The sequence below is a fragment of the Glycine soja genome, chromosome 5, assembly GCF_004193775.1.
Source record: "Glycine soja cultivar W05 chromosome 5, ASM419377v2, whole genome shotgun sequence".
Lineage (NCBI taxonomy): Eukaryota > Viridiplantae > Streptophyta > Magnoliopsida > Fabales > Fabaceae > Glycine > Glycine soja.
The window spans coordinates 27,373,703-27,396,807 of NC_041006.1; the positions used below are offsets into that span (position 1 = coordinate 27,373,703).

A 23,105-nucleotide genomic window follows, 5' to 3' on the forward strand; every position below is an offset into this window, starting at 1 on the left:
CACATTTCATAAAACCCTAGCCCTTTAACATGGATTGGAAGCAAGTTTTCGAGTCGCGATGTGAACCTGGAGGCAACCTTCTCACTAACTGAGGACCACTTATAGTTGACCTTGCATGATTTATAGAATAGCTCCTATAGAATCGAGTTATCGATTTGTCGATGGCGGCTACATGGTGGACAAATGAACAATGACTAGAAAGAACGATATTGTTGGTTGGGGAAGACTTTTTCAACCTTCCACATTATGTAAAACCCTAGTCGGAGTTAATAAAATATGGAGCATAATGGGATTTGAAAGTAAAATTATCAATAAATTTCACAAAGACTTTGAGTAATATTTATATAATAATGATAAATTATTTATCATAAATATGGTATAAAGTATATCAAACAAATTGATTAATTATATTTTTACCATAGAAAAATTTTAAATTACTTTTTTAATAATATCATAAAATAAATTACATTTACTTATATAATGATAAACACCATAATTATCATTCATGGGAGACAATCCTACTTGTGTCAAGCATGATCATTACAAGTGGACAACCTTTTATTTTGAGTATTTAACACAACTTCGTGCTCTATGTCTCAACAGTATATTTTGAACAATTTACATAAATTTATTATGTTTGTCTCAATAAAAATATTTAATTTAAGAAACATATGTATTTTAAGCATGCGTGATGTGTCGTTATATCTCCTATTTCTTAACCTTTTTTATCCAATTTAATTACTGATTTACTCTAATTGTGAAATTTATTATTCAGTTTTATCGATTGGGCCCACTTGACTAATTTGATGTTTTTAATTCAATTTCAAGAAAATTATAAGCAATTGGGCCGAGCCAGATTAGACTTGAAGAGAAAAGATAATTTTATTAGATTTCGTCTAATTTCATTTTAGTGCGTTCAATTTTTATTTAGTATTTTTATTTCGTTTGAGGCCAAAATAATGTAATAGGACCCAGTGACTTTGAGTGACCCATATAAATAGTAGCCTTGGGATTCGTGTAGAGGCTATTCTATTATTCAGTAGAGAATACCTAAGCTGAGTGCATGGAGTTTTAGGGTTTTACGTTCTGAGCTTTGTATTACTGTTCATGTGAATGCATTTTCCATTTTCTGCTTTCAATTGCAATTTCATTTCTGTTCCTTCTTCTGCCTTTAGCTTCATTTACGTTTTCTGCCTTTAGCTTCATTTACGTTTTCTGCCTTTAGTTTCATTTATGTTTTCTAATTTTGTTGAACTTATGGAAGGCTAAATTTCTAGTGTTGTTTCCCCCCTGAGGATGAAGCACAATTCTCTTTAAGGTTCTGTTTTTAATGTTGCTCTCTTATCGGTTTTCCCTTCACCTATTAACCCGCATGCGTTCTATTAATTTGTGCACGCTTCGTGTTCGATTAATTGCCACTATGCTTAAATTACATTTGTGCTTAATGAACAAGGGGTTAATTGGTGTATGTGTTGCTTAATCACATATTTATAGCCCTAAATTGATTTTCGCTTAGTAAATTAAATTAGGGTTGGGATTAAGTGGTTAACTGCCAGGGGTGAAATCCTCATAACCTAGGATAAGAGAATGGCTTCTAAATAAGAGGAAACAACACATTTTTAATACTATTAACTTTGTATTACAATCTGCTTGTTCTTTAATTCACAAAACAAGCATCCCCCAATTGTTATTGTTATAACAAAGCATATTATGAACATTTGGTCAGTCATTGCTCGTTGGGAAACGACCTAGGATCACTTCCTAGTTACTGCATTTTAATGTTTATTTGATTCGGATACGGCCTCGATCAAATTTGGCACCGTTGTCGGGGATTTGTGGTCCAAAAGTTCATAATAGCTAGTGATTCGTGTTTTATGTTTAGTTGTTTTACGTTTAATTATTTTGTTTAGTATGTCCGTGTTGTGTTAGTGTGTTGTTCTATTTTATTTGATGTTCTATTTTGCAATTTAGTAGTATCCCTTGTTTAGCGCTTCCCCTATTTCAGTTTTATGTTTTGCTGAGAATAATGCTTAGTGACGGAATTAGAGACTGATTTTGTGTTACTGTTCACACAACATTACATTAGTGACTGAATTAGTGACTGCTGCTGACAATTTAATTGGTGATTTTTGTTTTGATAGTTAGGGTTGTTATTTTTGGCTGAATTTTGGTGTGGTAGGTTCTTTTGACTCATTTTTTGTGTGAAAAATACCAGGAACACTTGTTGTGGCTAGATTTGAGAGATTCAAAAAAATTTGAGAACTTGTGTTTAGCAAAACTTCAAACGGCCATAACTTTCGCTCTGGGTATCAGAATGACTATAATTATATATGTATTTGGGGTAGGAAAAAATTTCCCATCACGTGGCAGCCTGCCGTAGGCTAGTTGAGGTCTCTAACTAGCCATAATCGCATGTTTACTAGTTTTTTTTTATTTTTGAAGTTTTATTGTTTTATTTTTCTAAACTTTCCTTAGGTAGTTTCCATAGTTAGACTTTGAATTTTTGTCTAAAAATTTTTGTGCTATCTTTTCATGATTTTACAGATTTGCTCACAAAATTTCAGCTCATTTGGATATTGTTTGAGTATAGCTGTAGTTTTAACCCACCTCTTTTGCCCTATCTGAGAAACACATGAACTGCTGCATATAGTGCATGACTAGAGGCAATCCAAGTGACTTACAACCCTTTGATCCTGAAATAGATAGGACATTTCATAGATTATTTAGGCATAGTGTGCATCTTGATTACCCTGGACATTTTGTACCTTTTGAGCATCCTAAGCATTCTGTTATTGGTGAGTTTGAGCATTCTGTGGTTGGTGATTTTGAACATCCTGATTTTGAGCATTATAATTTTGAGCATTCTGATTTTGAACATTCTGAAAATATGGCTCAACATCCACCTCGTGAGAGGACTCTAAGGGAAATGGCTGCACCTGATTTCACTTATGAAAGCTTATGCATTCAATACCTTGATGAGGATGTCCCATATGTTCTTAAAACTGGACTTATCCACTTGTTGCCCAAGTTTCATGGTCTTGCAGGTAAAGACCCTCATAAACATCTGAAAGAATTCCATATTGTCTGCTCCACCATGAAACCTCCAGATGTCCAAGAAGATCACATCTTTCTGAAGGCCTTTCCTCATTCTTTAGAGGAAGTGGCAAAGGACTGGCTATATTACCTTGCTCCAAGGCCCATCACGAGCTGGGATGACCTCAAGAGAGTATTCTTAGAAAAAAATTTCCCTGCTTCCAGAACCACGGCCATCAGAAAGGATATTTCAAGCATTAGGCAACTCAGTGGAGAGAGCCTATATGAATACTGGGAGAGATTTAAAAAACTATGCGCCAGCTGCCCTCACCACCAGATCTCTAAGCAGTTTCTTCTCCAATATTTTTATGAAGGACTCAGTAACATGGAGAGAAGTATGATAGATGCTACCGGTGGTGGATCCCTTGGAGACATGACCCCTGCTGAAGCCAGGAATTTAATTGAGAAGATGGCTTCCAACTCCCAACAGTTTAGTGCCAGAAATGATGCTATTGTCATTAGAGGAGTGCATGAAGTAGCCACGAATTCATCTTCACCAGCTGAAACTAAGAAGCTTGAGGGTAAATTAGATGCCTTGGTTAACCTGGTAACCCAGTTGGCCTTGAATCAGAAATCTGTACCTGTCGCAAGACTCTGTGGTTTATGCTCCTCTGCCAACCACCATACAGACATTTGCCCTTCTGTGTAGCAATCTGGAGCAATTGAACAGCCTGAAGCTTATGCTGCAAACATCTACAATAGACCTCCTCAACCTCAGCAGCAAAATCAGCCACAACAGATCAATTATGACCTCTCCAGCAATAGGTACAATCTCGGGTGGAGGAATCATCCCAACCTTAGATGGTCGAGTCCTTCACAACAGCAGCAACAACAACAGCCTTATTTTCAGAATGTTGCATGATGTAAGCTCCATTGGAGCTTGTAGGCCTAGGATCTTCTTCATCAATGGATTCCTTTACTTCTTGGAAGATGAATGACAGTGGAATGGAGAAAGGAAGAGAGAGAGGAGACGCCACTTCAAGGAGAAGATGAGTCTAGAAGAAGCTCACCACCATAAGAGGCCATTTATAAGAGCTTGGAGGAAGAAGGAGATGAATGAAGGGAGAGGGAAAGAAGAGCATGAAATTTTGTGCTCTAAATGAGCTTTGAAATCTGAAGTTTAATATTCAAATGATCAAATTTAAAAAAAATGCACACACATGACCTCTATTTATAGTCTAAGTGTCACACAAAATTAGAGGAAAATTTGAATTTCAATTCAAATTTCACTTGAATTTGTAATTGAATTTGTGGAGCCAAAATTTCACTAATTATGATTAGTGGATTTTAGTTATGGTTCAGCTCACTAATCCAAGATCAATTCCAAGATTCTCCACTAAGTGTGCTTAGGTGTCATGAGACATGTAAAGCATGAAGGACATGCACAAAGTGTGACTATATGATGTGGCAATGGGGTGTAGTGAGCAAATGCTCACCTCCCCCTATAAAATATAATTGGATTGGGCTTCTACCAATTCAATTAAATTTATTTCCCAACACACATCAAATATTCACTTAATGCATGTGAAATTACAAAACTACCCCTAATACAAAAACTAGTCTAGGTGCCCTAAAATACAAGGGCTGAAAAATTCTATATTTCTAGGGTATCCTACCTACATTATGGAGTCCTAAATACAAGGCCCAAAAATAATAAAACCTTAATCTAATATTTACAAAGATAAGTGGGCTCGTACTTAGCCCATGGGCCCGAAATCTACCCTAAGGCTCATAAGAACCCTAGGGCCTTCTCTTGCATCTCTGGCCCAATCTACTTGAAGTTTTCTATCCAATGCCCTTGCGGGGTAGGATTGCATCACTGCTGGCCCAAGCAAACCATACATTTCTCCACTAAGCCAGCAACAACAACAACAACAACAACAGCAACAGCCCTAGAAACAGCAAACAGTTGAGACTCCTCCGCAACCTTCCCTTGAAGAACTTGTGAGGCAAATGACTATGCAAAACATGCAGTTTCAACAAGAGACCAGAGCCTCCATTCAGAGCTTAACTAATCAGATGGGACAATTGGCTACATAGTTAAATCAACAACAGTCCCAGAATTATGACAGATTACCTTCTCAATCTATCCAAAATCCCAAAAACGTGAGTGTCATTACATTGAGGTCGGGAAAGCAATATCAAAGACCTTAACCAGTAGCATCTTCCTCATCCACAAATGAACCTGCCCAACTTCACTCTACTCCAGAAAAAGAGGATGACAAAAATTTAAAAAGTAAGTTGCCTAACAATTTCTATGCAGGTGAATCTTCCACTGGTAATTCTGACGTACAGAAGCAGCATATCCCTTTTCCATTCCCTCCAAGAGCAATTTCCAACAAAAAAATGGAAGAGGCAGAGAAGGAGATCTTGGAATCATTTAGAAGAGTAGAGGTAAACATACATCTGCTGGATGCAATAAAGCAAATTCCAAGATATGCTAAATTCTTGAAAGAGTTGTGCACTCATAAGCGGAAGCTTAAAGGAAGTGAAAGAATTAGCATGGGCAAAAATGTCTCCGCATTGATTGGTAAATCTGTTCCCCAAATCCCTGAAAAATGTAAGGATCTAGGTACATTCTGCATACCTTGTATTATAGGGAACAGTAAGTTTGACAATGCCATGCTAGATTTAGGAGCTTCTGTTAGTGTTATGTCTCTGTCTATTTTTAATTCTCTATCTCTTGGTCCTTTGCAGTCAACTGATGTGATGATTCATTTAGCTAATAGAAGTGTTGTCTATCCTTCTGGTTTCATAGAGGATATCTTAGTTAGAGTTGGTGAACTAATTTTCCCTGTTGATTTTTTATATTTTGAATATGGAGGAGGGATTTTCTCAAGGATCAGTTCCCATCATTCTAGGTAGACTTTTTATGAAAACTGCTAGAACTAAGATAGATGTATATGCAGGCACACTATCTATGGAGTTTGGTGATATAACTATTCATTTTAATATTCTCGATGCTATGAAACACCCATCTGAAGATCTTTTTGTATTCCGTTCTGAAATAATTGATCATATTGTTGATGAATACATGACTGATCTTCATTCTAATCTGCATGCTTATCACTCTTCATGCATTGAATCTGAATTTGCATTTGATCATATGTCAAAATTTGATGCTGAGAGTGAATCTGAATTTGATATTGATTACATGTCTGGTGATGTTTTACCTCTTGAGATTGATTTTCTAGAGTCAGATAGAACTAACCATGCTTCAGGAAGTTCATATACCTCTGACTTTCTTTATGAGGTATAGGCTGAGAAACCATCTCTTTCTACCACTATCCAGCCACCCACACCAGAATTGAAACCTCTGCCATCAAATTTAAAATACGCTTACTTGGATGATAGCAAAAGTTTTTCAGTAATTATATTTGTCTCCCTTGCTGATGAGCAAGAGGAGAAGCTGTTATCAGTTCTCAAGAAGCATAAGAAGGCTATAGGCTGGACCTTGGCGGACATTCCTGGTATTAGCCCATCCACATGTATGCATCGGATAAATTTAAAGGATGGGGCTAAACCAGTAAGACAGCCATAGAGAAGACTCAACCCGGTGATTCTTGATGTAATGAAGAAGGAGGTAACCAAGCTTTTGCAAGCTGGAATCATTTATCCTATCTCCGACGGCCAATGGGTGAGTCCCGTCCAGGTAGTCCCAAAGAAAAGCGGCCTCACCCTGATAAAAAATGAGAAGGAGGAGTTGATTCCTACTCGGGTGCAGAACAGTTGGAGAGTCTGCATCGACTATACGAGACTGAACCAGGTTACCAAAAAGGACCATTTTCCCCTGCCATTCATTGACCAGATGCTTGAACGCCTGACAGGTAAATCTCACTACTGTTTCCTTGATGGTTTTTCTGGTTATATGCAAATCACTATTGCTCCTGAGGATTAGGAAAAGACCACATTCACCTGCCCCTTCGACACTTTTGCCTATAGGAGGATGCCTTTCGGCCTGTGCAATGCCCCTGGTACCTTCCAACGGTGCATGATCAGTATTTTCAGTGATTTTTTAGAAAATTGCATAGAGGTGTTTATGGATGATTTCACTGTATATGGATCCTCTTTTGATGTTTGTCTGGATAGTCTGGAAAAGGTTTTGAATAGATGCATTGAAACTAACCTTGTTCTAAATTTTGAAAAAATGTCATTTTATGGTTGAGCAAGGTATAGTTTTAGGCCACATTATTTCCAATAAGGGAATTGAAGTAGATCCTGCAAAAAATTTTGTTATTTCACAATTGCCTTACCCTTCTTGCGTGCGAGAGGTGCGATCTTTTCTTGGTCATGCAGGATTCTACAGGCGCTTTATAAGAGATTTTAGCAAAGTAGCCCTTCCACTATCTAACTTGTTGCAAAAAGAGGTGGAGTTTGACTTTAATGATAAATGCAAAGAGGCTTTTGATTGCCTCAAAAGAGCACTAATTACCACCCCCATCATCCAGGCACCCGACTGGACAACCCCTTTTGAGTTTATGTGTGATGCATCAAATTATGCGTTGGGGGCTGTCCTTGCTCAGAAAATTGATAAATTGCCTAGGGTGATATATTATGCTTCTAGGACTTTAGATGTTGCCCAAGCGAATTATACTACTACTGAGAAAGAGCTACTAGCCATAGTTTTTGCTCTTGAAAAATTTCATTCTTATTTTCTTGGTACTTGCATTATTGTTTATACTGACCATGCAGCTCTAAAGTACTTGTTGATGAAGGCTGATTCAAAGCCTAGGTTGATCCGATGGATGCTCTGGCTCCAAGAGTTTGACTTGGAGATCCGTGATAGGAGCGAAGCACAAAATTTAGTTGTTGATCATTTGAGTCGGATCGAACGTGTGTCTGATGAGGACTCACCCATTCGGGATGATTTCCCGGATGATCATTTGTATATATTGTATGGTATTTCTGATTCTTTTTCTACTCCCTGGTTTGCTAACATTGTAAATTATTTAGTTGCTTTTGTTTTTCCTCCCTTAGCATCTAAGGCTCAAAAAGATTAAACTAAAGTGATGCTAAGCATTTTATTTGGGATGACCCCTACTTGTGGAAATTGTGCAGTGATCAGGTCATTAGACGATGCATTCCAGATCATGAGACTGACTCAGTCCTGTAGTTCTGTCATTCTTCCGCACCGGGAGGTCATCTGGGTGTTCAAAGGACAGCTCGCAAAGTGCTTGACTGTGGCTTTTATTGGCCCACCATCTTTAAAGATGCGTGGAAGACTTGTAGCACTTGTGAGCAGTGTCAGAAAGCAGGAAGTGCACTTACATGGCGACAACAAATGCCTCAGCAACCCATGCTATTCTGTGAAGTGTTTAATGTCTGGGGCATAAATTTCATGGGTCCTTTTTCTGTCTCTTTTGGTTATGTTTATATTCTCCTTGCAGTTGATTATGTTTCAAAATGAGTGGAAGCCAAGCCCACTAGAACTAATGATGCTAAGGTTGTTGTAGATTTTGTCATATCTAATCTGTTTTGCAGGTTTGGAGTACCTAAAGCAATCATTAGTGATCAAGGAACCCATTTTTGCAACAAATCAATGCATGCCTTACTTAAAAAGTATGGGGTTGTACACAGGGTATCCACACCATACCACCCCCAAACCAATGGACAGTCAGAAATTTCTAACAGGGAAATCAAGAGAATTTTAGAGAAAATTGTGCAGCCAAGCAGGAAAGATTGAAGTACCAAGCTTGATGATGCTCTTTGGACACATAGGACTGCCTACAAAGCACCCATAGGAATGTCTCCTTATCGGGTTGTCTTTGGAAAGGCATGTCATCTTCCAGTGGAGATTGAGCACAAAGCATATTGGGCAGTGAAGACCTACAACTTCTCTATGGATCAAGCTGGAGAGGAAAGAAAGTTACAACTGAGTGAGTTAGATGAGATCCACCTAGAAGCGTATGAGAATGCCAAGTTCTACAAAGAAAAGACCAAGAAGTTCCATGATAGCATGATAATTAAGAAGGACTTCATGGTTAGGCAAAAAGTGTTATTGTATAATTCTAGGCTTGGACTCATGAGTGGTAAGTTGAGGTCTAAGTGGATTGGTCCTTTTGTTGTTACTAATGTTTTTCCTTATGGTACAGTTGAGATCAAAAGCGACTCCACAAACAAAAGCTTCAAGGTCAATAGACACCGACTTAAGCCATTCCTCACAAACCTTTCTTTAGTGGACGCAATGGTGGAAGAGACTTCCTTACTCCACCCTACTTTTCCTCCACCATGACTTAGGGAGTTCTTCTTTTCCTATCTCCTTCTTTGCTTTTATTACACTTGCTCGATTCTATTTGATGGTTTAATTGCTTTTAATCTTTTAATTGTGCTACATTGAGGACAATGTGTTGTTAAAGTGTGGGGGGAGATTGTTCTTTGTTTGAGTTTTGTTTTTCTAGGTTAAATTGGGTTAAATTTGTTATGTTGGTTTTATGTTTTGTGTACAACATTGCATGTTTCTCTTTGAATTTTGGGTTATGTACAGGAAATGGGTAATTGTTTTCGAAATAGGAGTTTCTTGGCATTTTGTGAATTGAAATCCTTACCTTCTCTACATGTCAAGTTAGTTATGAAAGGTCGAATTGAAAGTAATAAATTTACCATCGGTGAGATTTTAATTCATCATTGTTTATTTTATTCGGTGTGCTTTGCCCCATTAATTACTTGCACAATAGCCTTGGCTTGATTCTTGTTGATACTTCTTGGTTCACATGCATGTTGGGAGATGATTTAGGCATTTTATTCTTATAAGCTTCTTCTAGCCAAATGAGCCTACCTTGAATTAATTCCTTTGATAGCCCTTTTGAGCCTTGTTTCCCTTTCCTTGTTTTGAAGCTCACTACAAGCCTTAAGTGAAAAACCATGATATCACCGTACCCTTAAGGAATTTTGGAGCTTTGGAATTGTTTTGGGAATAAGTGTGGGGGGGTGTGTTTCATTGGAAGATATGATTTTTGGCCATACTTGATGTATATATATATTGCCTAGTTCTTTCTTTAATCTTAAAAAATTCACAATACTTTCAACTGCTGCAAATTCATACTGTTTAAAAAAAAAGTGAAGTTGAATAAATGAGGTCTTGTTCTAAGGACTTGATTTGGTTTGAAGCCTTGGTTGATTTTGTTGATATTAGAGGTTTTGGGTTTATTACTTTTGCTTAATTTCCACTTATTCCCCATCACTCCTCTTTTCATTTAGGGTTTTAGCTACTTATCCCATACTTCTCTCTACCTTGTCCTTGGCCCCATTACAACCTTTAAAGACCTTTTGATCCTCATTGCATGTGTTTGTCAAGTTTGTTTGTCAATTTTAGAATTTTGCCAAGTTTATGCGGTGTTTGTTTTCATGGGTGCTTTGAGAGTAAACAGTAGCCTAGACACTTGAGAGATAGAGTGAATATCTTGTGAGGCTATATCACTTATATTTTAGCTGATTGACTACCTGACCATGTTTGAGATGCTTGGATGATTTTCATGACTGTCTTGATTCTTTAACTCATTACACATTGGATATTACCTATTCCTTTCATTCCCTGAGACTCAGTGAGAAATATGTAATTGCTTTGGTGTTTGTTTATCTCTCTTTAATGTCTCTGGATTTGTTCTTTGCTTTATTTTTAATTTTGCCCAGGAGTGCAAAAAGCTAAGTGTGGGGGATTTTGATGTGTTGTTATTTCTCTTATTTCTAAACCCTTTTTGTCACCAATTTAATTACTGATTTACTCTCATTGTTAAATTTATTATTCAGTTTTATCAATTGAGCCCACTTGACTAATTTGATGTTTTTAATTCAATTTCAGGAAAATTATAAGCAATTGGGCTGAGCCAGATTGGACTTGAAGAGAGAAGACAATTTTATTAGATTTCGTCTAATTTCATTTTAGTGCGTTCAGTTTTTATTTAGTATTTTTATTTCGTTTGAGGCCAAAATAATGTAATAGGGCCCAGTGACTTTGAGTGACCCTTATAAATAGCAGCCTTGAGATTCGTGTAGAGGCTATTCTATTATTCAGTAGAGAATACCTAAGCTTAGTGCATGGAGTTTTAGGGTTTTACGTTCTGAGCTTTGTATTACTGTTCACGTGAATGCATTTTCCATTTTCTGCTTTCAATTGCAATTTCGTTTCTGTTCCTTCTTCTGCCTTTAGCTTCATTTACGTTTTCTTCCTTTAGCTTCATTTATGTTTTCTGCCTTTAGTTTCATTTATGTTTTCTGCTTTTGTTGAACTTATGGAAGGCTAAATTTCTAGTGTTGTTTCCCCCAGAGGATGAAGCATAATTCTCTTTGAGGTTCTATTTTTAATGTTGTTCTCCTATCGGTTTTCCCTTCACCTATTAACCCACATGCGTTCTGTTAATCTGTGCACACTTCGTGTTCGATTAATTGCCATTGTGCTTAAATTATGTTCGTGCTTAATGAACAAGGGGTTAATTGGTGTATGTGTTGCTTAATCACATATTGACAGCCTTAAATTGATTTTCGCTTAGTAAATTAAATTAGGGTTGGATTAAGTGGTTAACTGCCAGGGGTGAAATCCTCATAACCTGGGATAAGAGAATGGCTTCTGAATCAGAGGAAACAACACGTTTTTAATACTATTAACTTCGTATTACAATCTGCTTGTTCTTTAATTCACAAAACAAACACCCCCCCAATTGTTACTGTTATAACGAAGCATATTATGAACATTTGGTCAGTCATTGCTCGTTGGAAAATGACCTAGGATCACTTCCTAATTACTGCATTTTAATGTTTATTTGATTCGGGTACAGCCTCGATCAATGCGTCAGAACGCGGCAATGACATGTGCAGGTGCATGGGTACCATACCAATATAGTAGTAAAATTATTTGTTTAGAAATATTAAATGATACATTTTGACGATGACCAAAACAAATGTCACCTCCGATTTCAAGGGTACTTCAATAATCAACATGAATATGTCGATTTTTAAAAAAATTTATGGCAAAAACAAAATATTGTTAATCAACATGAATATGTGGATTTCAAGGTTACTTACTTTGATTTCATTTTGTTAAGGGAAGGGATATCTCTCATCAACTTTCCAAAAAAATTATCATAAAATCAAAATTTGAATACATTTTCACTTAAAAGAAAAAAATGAACATCATGTTTCTAGTTTCTAGTTTTCCATTAAAACAACAAGAACATCTTGTTTTTGTATAGATGCACATCTTTGGCATTTGATAATTGATATCTAAGAGTATTAAGTTACAACAAGAACATCTTGTTTTTGTATAGATGCACATCTTGTTCTTTGTCACTTAATGCACTTCTCTGCAATAGCCATTTGCACTGCTCACTCTACAATATCCTTTGTCTTACACACGATCTCTATCTTATCCCTTAATGCACTTCTTTACAATAGTCATTGTCTTCTACTCAATCTCTATCATTGTTATTTATGATAAAAAAAAATATCAGTAAATGTGTTGTTCTTATTTTCCATGGTTTGCATGATAATGTGTTGTGCTTGTGAATTTTATATGGAGTGATTATTTTATTGGTGGAGAACTACAATGTGAGAGAAAGCCTACTTGACTGGTGCTTGGCATCGTAAACTCCTGAGTGTGAAGGATGTCACAATGATCTTGATGTTGTTCAATTACATGATTGTACCAATTATATGATGCAATTTCCTTCTCTTGCAAAGAACCAATTTCCTTACAACTATTGGGATAGAAGCTAGCATACTAAATTATGCATCTCTTGCATTATAGATCATTTTAAGCCTATTTTAATTAGCATCAATATCATTTTTATAAATCAAAATATGCGGTTTAGTATTTTGTTCTATTGTCTATTCTAATCTTTAGAATAAATATCATAAAAAGTTTGTATTGATGTATATTATAATTTATGCATTTATGCAAAACAAAATAAACATTAAAAGAATAGCATTGATGTCTAGAAACCTATCTTAGAAAGTATACATTCTAAGACGATCTCCTAAAAATCGTCTCGAAATATATACTTTCTAAGACGTTTTTTTTCTTTAAAAAAAATTGTCTTCAAATCCTATTTTTTAACTAAAAGATAGCACATAACAAAATCAATGTAAGAACCAACATTATAAGACGGTTTAAAAACCGTCATAAGAAATGTTTCCTTTTCACGATGATAATTTCAAAGACGATCTTAGAACCGTTTGAAATGTACTAAAGAATCATCTTTGAAAGATTTTTTTTCTAGCAGTGAAGGTTAGTATGATCAAATTAAAACTTCATCAAACAAATTTATAGAAACACAAAAGAACTCAAATTTAATGCTCCTCAATTTAATTGCAGAGTCAAGAGGCATGTCACACTCCTTATCATGCGAATAAAAGAACACAATTAAGAAAATAGCCAAAATAACGAGAAACACATTTTAATTTGCACAGTCATGTCATGTTTGTGAGAGAATGGTTATGCAAATGCAACCCAACAACCTCAACTACTTCTGTGGGTCTCTAGTTTCTGAATTCTACAGCAAATTCAACACTCCACTACGTATCTTCATTTTTGTCATCATTACAAAGGCTGATTGAAGGGATGATTCTTGTGAGGCTGCTGCAAGTTGGAGTTGCTCAAAAAGCATGGGAGGATTATTGTGTAGGCTAGATTATTTATCATCTTATACTACCCTGCCATTGGAAATTAACTGCCGTTTAGAGAAGATGGCTTTTCTTTGTTGACAACATGTGGTTTAGAGGCTGTAGTTTCAGGTAGCATAAGAAGCTCGTGAAGTTATTTCGGTAAAAAAAAAATGTTGTTGCAATAACAGGATGGTGATTTTGCTAAACAAACCCATCATGAATAAAAATAGTGTGAGATATGTGACTACACACTAATCTTGTATGCTTGAGTGATGTCCATGTACCTCTTACTAGTTCTTAAGTAAACTCAAAATACAAAGTGATTTATAAAAGATTTCACAACATCTAAATTCAAGTAATGCACATATTACAAGAAGAAAGAAAATTCCCTCGATAACATATGCTACATACGCTCTACAGCTTGTATGTTCACACTACCATGATTGAGAGCACAGTGACAGGGACTGGAATTAGAGAAAAGTCTTATGAGCCAAAGATTGTACAAAAATAAAATAAAAAATGCTGCATTGACAATGAAGGCCACACCGTCCACTTTGCAAGTTCCACGCAAAACACATAACTAAAAACTTGTATCGACCATTGAATTGACAAATTGAATAGGACCTGTTAAAACAAGGTAGTCTGTTAAAACAAGGTAGTTGGGTACATGTCGTCAAGATAATCACAACCGCCATAGCAATCCCCACAAGAATTAGAATATAGATGATTTATAGAGCAAAAAAGGAATCTTAACCACCGCTAACTAAAGATCCTAGTCATCATTGTCGGATTTACTTTTAAGCTAATAAACATTTTAAGGCATCGTCACCTTCGAAGTTAGATCCCTTCTAGTCTAAGCATGGTCTTTGAAAGATTTGCATAAACAGCTGTATACGCGCTTGAATTCGAGGGTATACTTATCTTATTATAACACAGCACAATGACAAGGACTAGAAATCTAGAATTAGAAAAGTCTAACAAGGCAGAAACTTATAAAAACACGACGTTTGACAATCAAAATGGTCCTCCACTCCGTCCACTGTGCAATTTCCTCCCGTAATAGAAAATCAAGACTGTTTATATTCATGGAAAGGAATGGAATTGAATAATAGCAAGTTTCATTATTTAGATTGTTTAACATGGGTTAGGACGGAACATGATATACATGCATTATTTCATCCAATATTATATCCTCTTTACTTCTTTCATTAGGGAGTACGAACCACATTATTTTTTCCATTTAATCTTAAAATTTTCCAACTAATAGGAAAGGAGTAATGCTACATCCTTGTACTACATCTTACAATTTTTTTCTACTACTTAATACCTTAAAAATATAAAACACATTTAATATTTACTACCCATGGAAATAAGAGGAATAGGAGGATGAAGTAGGAAGATTTAGAATCATTAGATAACAAAGTAACTTCTACTCCATTTTATTTTATTCTATTTTCCGTGAGATATGTAATCATAACCAAAAATGTGGTATCAACCATTATAACAAACTGATTAAGACCAGTTAATGAAGGTAACAGACTAATGGCTGGCTACACACACTACAAGAACAATGGCATGCTTATGGACAAAAATCATCACTAGATGTTAAAAATGCATAGATAAATGTAATAAAAACTTTGTCCTATGGACATTGTGGTCGTCGACTTTGAGGGGACGTGCAGTGACGGATTATCGTATGTCAGTATAGGTTTTACCTACTAATTTACTTTCACCTACAATTCACAATGTGCTTAGGTAAAAGTCATTAATTTATATCTACAACCTCTAACTGTAGGTAAAAATATTAACTTGTACCTACAACCTCCAACTGTAGGTAAAAGTCATTAACTTATGCCTACTATGCATTAAAAGACTATAGATATAAACCATTTACTTGTACGTATGCCTACGGACAAAAATGAAACATATAAACCAAGGAACAAGAAAAGTAGAAAGAAAATAGTGGATTGCATACTTTCTGGAAGGTGCAACTCTTCTTAGTTCATTCAACTCTGCCTTGGCAGATTTTCTATCAGGAGCTAATTACCTATCAAAACTTACATTAAGTAGATCAATTTCATATGTCAAATCAAAATAGATTAAAAACAGCTTAATTGAAGGCTTTCCAAAGAAATACCGAATTCAAACCAAAAAGAAAAGTTCAATCATGTCCCAGCCTGCTCCTATGTTTAATAGAGAAGACATGCTATTAAGACAATGACCCTAATTTGAACTAGAATCAAGTAAATCAAGACTGAGAAGCCCCTCGTGATATGAACATAACAATAAGTGGATTTCTGGTACACTAAACAAATTATAGTGATACAACATAATTGGTAAAGGTGTATCAAATACTGTTGGTCTTTTTATTGTAATTTAATTCCAAGAACTTAGAAACTATATTGTAGATAAAAATAATAATAACACAAGTTTACCACACCAGCGACCATGTCAAGTGCATACACAAAATCTGTCGAAATGTTTCGAGTTTTATTGAAAAAAGAGCACTGCCCATAAACAAGCCAAGGAGTCTACCAACCTTTGCTCTTCTTACACTGAGAATCTACCATCTTTCCTTGAACTGCCATAGCAGCCTCACGAGCCTGTTCAAATATGGCAGAACAAAAAGCTCACTGTAAGATAAAGATATTATCCAAATTATCATATATAAATCTTATTGACATGTATGCATTGCAATAAATACAACAAGTAAGCCCATTGGAGATAACCATTCTTAGCATTGCTCTCACCCAAACATGCACAGCACCAGAAGTATAATTCAATTGAAGGCAGAAATACAGCAGAAAAAAATGGTCATTGACCAAGAACATTAAAAGGAAAATCCAACATAAGAGAACATAAAGATCCTGTAGTGAAAAGTCAAAGAAGGAAAAAAGGAAAGTTTCAATGAAACAAGGAGAACATTTGTAGTGATCCAAATCCCAACTAATAAAGGCCCAGAGCATGGGAGTTTTTGACACAAGGGGAACTACCTGTTTATCAGTTCAAAGGATGTGCCATTAAGTGTTCAATAAAAAGAAGCATGGACACTGAAGCAAAATTAATTTTAACTTATGGGATAAGTTAAAATTAATTTTGTGAATGTAGTGCAAATAAAGCCTTTTTTTAATGGAAAAAAAAATCAGAAAAGGATGATAAAAAAATTTATATAAAATATGTTTAGGTCCTCATAATAAGTTTTATAAATTAATATTTTTTATCCACTATGTGAATTTTGTATTTTACTTAAGTTATATCCACCATTTGTACCATTTTTTTATTTATTTATACACTGTTTGACTCTTCTTATGTAGTATTTATTCTCCAATTTTATTTATCCAATAATTTTAATTATATATCAGTTTCTACAGCAACTATTATTCACAATGAAAATATGTATTTTTTTAGTTTTTTGGAATTTAAAATCTAAAAAATTGAAACATTTCATCGGATGAAAATTTTATATACTTTCAAAATTTAATTCCTAGAAATATGAAACCAATATAATCACTTGTTGCTTATTAAAAATAATATATATAATGATTTGAAATTAAAAATTGAGGTGTGAATAAGAAAGAAAACTGTTGAAAGCAATAGCCCTTCTCTAATTGGATTAGTGGTCTAAGCCCAAAGATGGAGGAGTACCTAGTGAGTATCAAATATTGTATAAATATTATTCTTTAAGACCTAAGCTTATTGTATAAATATTGGTGGAAGCAGGCACACAGCACAAGCCTGAATGTTGAAGCGAAAGAAACGTCTAGGCTGAATGGTGTAATAATATATGGATTTACTATTTCCTAAAAGGAAGGAGAAATCTGGAAGTAACATTCCAGAAATGGTTATTTTGGTCAAGTATGAAGGTAGACTATTAACTTATACCTTCTATTTTTTTATGTGAACCTATGTTAGCATCCTCCTATATATATTAATTATAATTATAATTTGTACATGGATTTTAATTATTTATATTTATTTCACCATAATGGTTAATTAATGCTTTGGGAATGTAAATGGAAGAATTTTTTTATTGCAAGGCCTAAGGAATGAAAAGGACCGAATAAAGCTACAGGCTGACAATGTATCACGTGCATTATATCAATTATTTGGCTGGGCTTGTCTTTCCAAGAATCCTCCTTTGCTTAATTAATTAAATACAAAAGCCAAACAGTTCAGAATGATGTTGAGGCAGAATGATGTTTCTTACTTGGTGTGTACAAACACAGGAGTAGCCATGTATTCCTCATGTTCAAGAAGCTTATCTTTCTCAAGCCCAGAACTAGAGCTCTGTGATTAAGAAGTCATCAAGGATGGGTCTGAGATACCATGCTTCAACAAGTCAACCTACATGATAGTTGAAATGCATTTATAGAATAGAGGTTGACAAACAAATATGAAAATCTTGATGAGCAAAGTTCTGGAACTTACCCCAAGGACTTTCATATTTAAACACTTTTGGATTAACAACAATGATCCTCCGTGTCTAGCATTGCATAGAGGAGATCCAAATTTTTTTTGTACGGCTGCAAACATGAACATGAATACTATGGGCTACTCATTCATTCCAATATATGTTAAACCCAATCAACTTTGCTGGTAATGATATAACAGAGTATTTTTCTGCTTCCTCATTGTAGGTGCTTCCACAAAACTCAACCTTAATTAAGGATATCGTTAGTTTTATAATATTATTTTTCTGTTTTGTTTATTTAATTTATTAATTTTTAGAAAGGTAGGAATTTTTAGAAGCATGAGATTTGGAAGTGGAAATAAATGGAATCAAATGCAGATAGAGAAAGAGAAAAAACCTTTTTCTATCAACAAATAACAAATAGTTACTACTAACATTTTTCTGTTAAAAAGCCCAACAATTAGTTACTGCTAATAACAATGTTTCAGAATAAAATACTATCAAGTTAACCCCACAGCTATCCTAGACTATATAATGGGAGGAAAAGAAATGTAAAGTAAAATAAAAGTTAAGAAAGGTCATTCCTTTCAAATGTAAAAACTGCAGCTTTAAGTTCATTAAATTTAGGAAATGAGTGAGAACACCTTTCACGGTAATAACATTCACAGAATCACAGTTTTAAGTTCATTAAATTTTGCAATTTCATTTGTTTGGGTCATTATTAAAGGCAACAGGAAAAAGCAAAGCCAAGAGAAAATGAAAAGCAAAAGATATCAAGAGAAAACGGAATATTACCTATCAAGGGATGGATACAAAATTCCTATCAAGATATCTTCCTCAGCCATGTATGAAGCAAGGCTGTAATGATTAGTATATGTTAGTAATTTATTTGAAAACAAACATCTAGTGACATCTAACCAGAATTAGGAAAATTGAAAAGGAAGATGCAATTTAAATCAAATGAAATTAGTGATATAATTTTCATCATATAACTTGAAGAAATGCACTGAAGATAAATAGTACTACTTGAAAACCTATGGCAAGTGCATGTGACTACCAACTAGTGCACATATTTTCTAGACAAGCACCTGAGTCGAATCTCAACCATTAAAATTAAGAAATTCAATTACAGAAAAAGCTCATACAGTACCAAAGCAATCAAAGATGTCTATTACATTTATTTATTTAATATAATTATTGAGGGATATGACATGATAGAATTAATATAGTAGAAGGTAATTACCTCCTCATTAAAAATACCACCAACGCCAGACAAACCAAGGAGCACATGTGACCTAATCTTCTTAACCTAAAGAAAAATTGGTTTAAGAATTAAAGGATGGCTATAAAAGTGTGCATAATCTTTAAAATTAGCTTCAATAAAGTAAAGAGGGTGTAGTCTTTTTATATCAAAGTAATTCTTTTCAATGTCATAAAGTAGATCATTGAGCCAAACGAATTTTCCTTGATGAATCCTATAACATTTACCACTTCAATTATACTAGCACCCTCAGTAAGCCCTTCTATGTCTCTTGGATTTTTAGCAAACGGAGCTGCAGCTGGGTCTAGACTGTTCCTCTCAGTTGTGACTAGACCCTGCATAAAAAGATGGCATTGTTATCAAACTTAATCTAAACATTTAATGAAATAAACTGCACACCCTACATACAAATATGAAATAGCCACATCAAAAAATTATTTATTGCACACTATTAGTTATTTCTTCCCTCAAGCCAACAACATTAAATGCAAAGACAAATCAAGACAAAGAATATGATGAAAAAATTTAAAACAGTGTTTATTACGCAAAATTCATAATTGAAAAGGACCTTTTATTATGGATATAAAAGTCAACACAAATATGTAACTAGAAGGACTAACAATGCAAGTAAAGGTCATCAAAGCATACATCTTTATCAATCAAACTATACATGTCACTAATAGAAAAAAAACAAGCTGAACTAAAATGCCACTTTTAAATCTCCTATATATATATAACCTCATATGCAATAACCTCATATGTAATTTGTTTCAAATGACATCAGGCTATTATAGGTTACTGTAGTTTGTTGAATTCCCAGTTCAGCCATCAGTGCAAATGTCTTACGGGCCTTTTCATAACTTCCAGCCTTCTTATGTATATAAATCATCATATTAAACATCTTCGGGTCTGGTTTCAAAGCTGAATTTTCATCATTCAGTAGGTTGTCAAACAATTCTTCAGCTTCCCTAAACTTGTCACCCTGTAGGTGAATTAAATATATAAATGCAAAACTGAAAGTCAGAGACTCAAAAGCAGTACAATATTTAAGAAATGTATGCTGAGATCACCATAGTCATCAAAGAAACACGAGGACATGTGTTGGGGCTGAACAATCATTATTATAGGAACAAGTAATCAAAACTTTTGAGCCCATCAATCTCCGTGTTTAAACTCAGATGAAGGGATGTGTTGGAGTTGAATAGCCATCATTGGGCCCTTATTTACAGCTTAGAATTTTATGGCAAGACTGAACACATTCATCAACAAAATCCAAAAATTCAATTTCCATTAAGGAACTTGTTACTTTTACCTACAGTAATTTATGTATGTAGGCAAAAATTTCCGTAGGCATGTGTCATTTTTCTTGTAGTGACATGGTTAACATAATAACAACCGCCATAAGTAACCCCAGTAGGAAAACATAATTCAGTGACCAACATTTCAAGGAACATGTAATGTAACTGAACAAACGAGAACACATCCAACAAACATTGGAAAAATGGCAATAATGCATTACCATTCTTACAAAATAAATATCATTGAAAGCTGGTACTTGAGATGTCATCAATGTTGGCCCACTTTCTGAAGGCACATGGCACCAAATTCCTACCAGCCAAAAATCCAAACTTGTTCCTGAACATAGACAATCTGTTGTTGTTGTTGTTGCTGCTGCTATTATTACTGCTTGAAGGAGGATCATCAACCATGGACACTTGTGTTGTGTCGATTGGAGGAGACGCCATGCTACTTTCCTGAGCGCCAACATCACTACCACTTCCATCCAAAGCCTCAACTTCAGTACTGTAATCAATACTAAACACCAGAGAACTCCTCCTCTCACGCAGCCACTCCACAACTTCACCATTAACCCTTCTGCACTTCCTCACCTTGAGCTTAACCAAATTGGGACACCCTGAAGCCAAAGCCGCAATCCCAGCATTCGACACGGGGCACCCCTTAATGCACAGCTTCCTCAGTGCCCCACACTTTGCCACAATGCTCTCTATCTCTGCATCACCAACCGTACAAATCCCACAAAGTGCAAACCTCTCCAAACCCTGGCAACCAGAAACAATCGCAGCCAAACTCAAAGACGTGGGATACATAGCAATCAGCACAAGCTCCTGCAAGTTAGGACAGTGTTTGGCAACAGACATCAAGCCACAATCCCCAATCCTGTTGGTCCTCCACCCATCAATGTGAAGCTTCTTCAGCATCTTACACCTCTCCGCAACTTCGCAAAGTCCCACGTCGGAACACTCGGGTGTTTTCACAAGGTGCAAAGACTCCAACTTCAAACACTTAGAAACCCCCAAAAGTCCCACATCGCTAACCTGAACCTTCTCTAAATGAATCTCAACCAACCCTGAATTCAACTTTCCAACACTTTCCAGAGTCACATCCCAATCCCCCAAACACCGAATCAGCTTCAGCGTTTCAAGCTTCTTCGAATTAACTATTAACGGCGCGAAACAGTGGCCGTTAACGAGCTCCTTGAGGCAAATCGATCTCAACGAAGAGGAAGTAACGGAAAGAGGAAGCGATTCGGCGCCGTCAACGCCATCGTTATTATCTTTTTCAACCCCTCGAAGCCTCTTGATAGAAACCTCTTCAAGAACGATGGAGTTGTTAACGAAAGCGTAAACGCCCTTTGCGCCGAACGCGCACGAACCGCACGAGAGCTTCTTCAGATTCGTGCAGTTCTTCGCCACGTCGGCCATTCCGTGCTCGGTGACTTCCCTGCACCCGCGCAGCTTCAGCCGCACCAGATTCCTGCACCGCAGCGAGATCAGGACCAAAGCGTCGTCGTTTACGCTCGTGGACTTGCGGTCGCACCGCAGGGCGAGCTTCGTGACCGAGTCAAACCGCGAGAAGAGCGACGGAACGAAGTCAACCAGGCTCGCCTTCGCGTTCAGGGAGAGGCGCTGGCGGTTCTCGCCGTCCACGCGCAGCCACCGCCGACACACGGCGGAGCAGGTTTTCCGGTCGACGGAGCTTAGAAACTGGAAGATTCCGGCGAGGCACTCGTCGGGGATGTCGGCGGTGTAGTCGCGGCCGATGGATTCGTCGGTGGTGAAAATATCCCGGTGACTCAGGTCCGTCGAAGAAACCGGCGTGGACGGTGCTTGTCCCATTGGAGAAATAAAAAAGAAGATAATGTGAAACGCTGGGTTTTGGTGAGGTATGCTATGTACTAGTACGTGTTTATCGCGCATGAGACATTGGAGAGAGACATCATATACTAGATAGGTTTTTTCAATGTTTTCACCCGTCAAAGGGTGCAGCGCGTGTCGTCTCCGCAGGATGGAGGACTGGGTTATTACCGTGTGGTTTGGTGCACCGTAGTCTAATATGATTGTTTGCGTGTGATGTTGGGCGTTCAATTGGGACCCGTTTGATTGAGAATGTAGGTTAGTTAGATGTTGTTTTGGTTTGGATTTGGAGTGGGACTACTTTTGGTGGGGACCACTTCGTTCGGCGTTCGAATCTCTTGTCTTCACAATAACAATTATCGTGGCTTGTTCCAAGAACCACATTGCTACGACTTTAACATGGGGTTGATGGGGGTGACAATGAAAGTGGAAAATTTGACTTGGACTTGGTCCCTGGTGTGCTTTACTTTTATGAGGATGTTCTCATTTTGATTTCAGATACTTTGAAAAGACAAAGAGAAAAAAATTTAAATTCTTTTTTTATTCATTTTAGTTTTTGTATCATTATTATTTACGGACTAAGATTAGG

At 36.1% G+C, this 23,105-nt stretch overlaps 1 protein-coding gene across 8 annotated transcripts; it reads right to left on the reverse strand.

Annotated features, from left to right (window-relative positions):
• Positions 1-13,910: 13,910 nt before the first annotated feature.
• On the reverse strand, positions 13,911-22,654 carry LOC114412426 (F-box protein SKIP2-like). Of its 8 annotated transcripts, none has more exons than XM_028376328.1 (9): positions 20,890-22,654; positions 20,115-20,343; positions 19,589-19,696; positions 19,344-19,409; positions 18,896-18,958; positions 18,118-18,212; positions 17,897-18,033; positions 16,229-16,292; positions 13,911-14,313 (listed from the first exon to the last, which is right to left on the reverse strand). In XM_028376328.1, the coding sequence occupies exon 1, from the start codon at positions 22,577-22,579 to the stop codon at positions 20,900-20,902; it is 1,680 nt and encodes a 559-aa protein (XP_028232129.1). In that variant the 5' UTR covers positions 22,580-22,654; the 3' UTR covers positions 13,911-14,313; positions 16,229-16,292; positions 17,897-18,033; positions 18,118-18,212; positions 18,896-18,958; positions 19,344-19,409; positions 19,589-19,696; positions 20,115-20,343; positions 20,890-20,899. The 8 variants fall into 8 exon arrangements, with proteins under 8 accessions (XP_028232129.1, XP_028232127.1, XP_028232130.1 ...); XM_028376326.1 differs by having other exon boundaries at positions 20,881-22,654; XM_028376325.1 differs by having other exon boundaries at positions 13,952-14,313; positions 20,432-22,653.
• Positions 22,655-23,105: the final 451 nt, after the last annotated feature.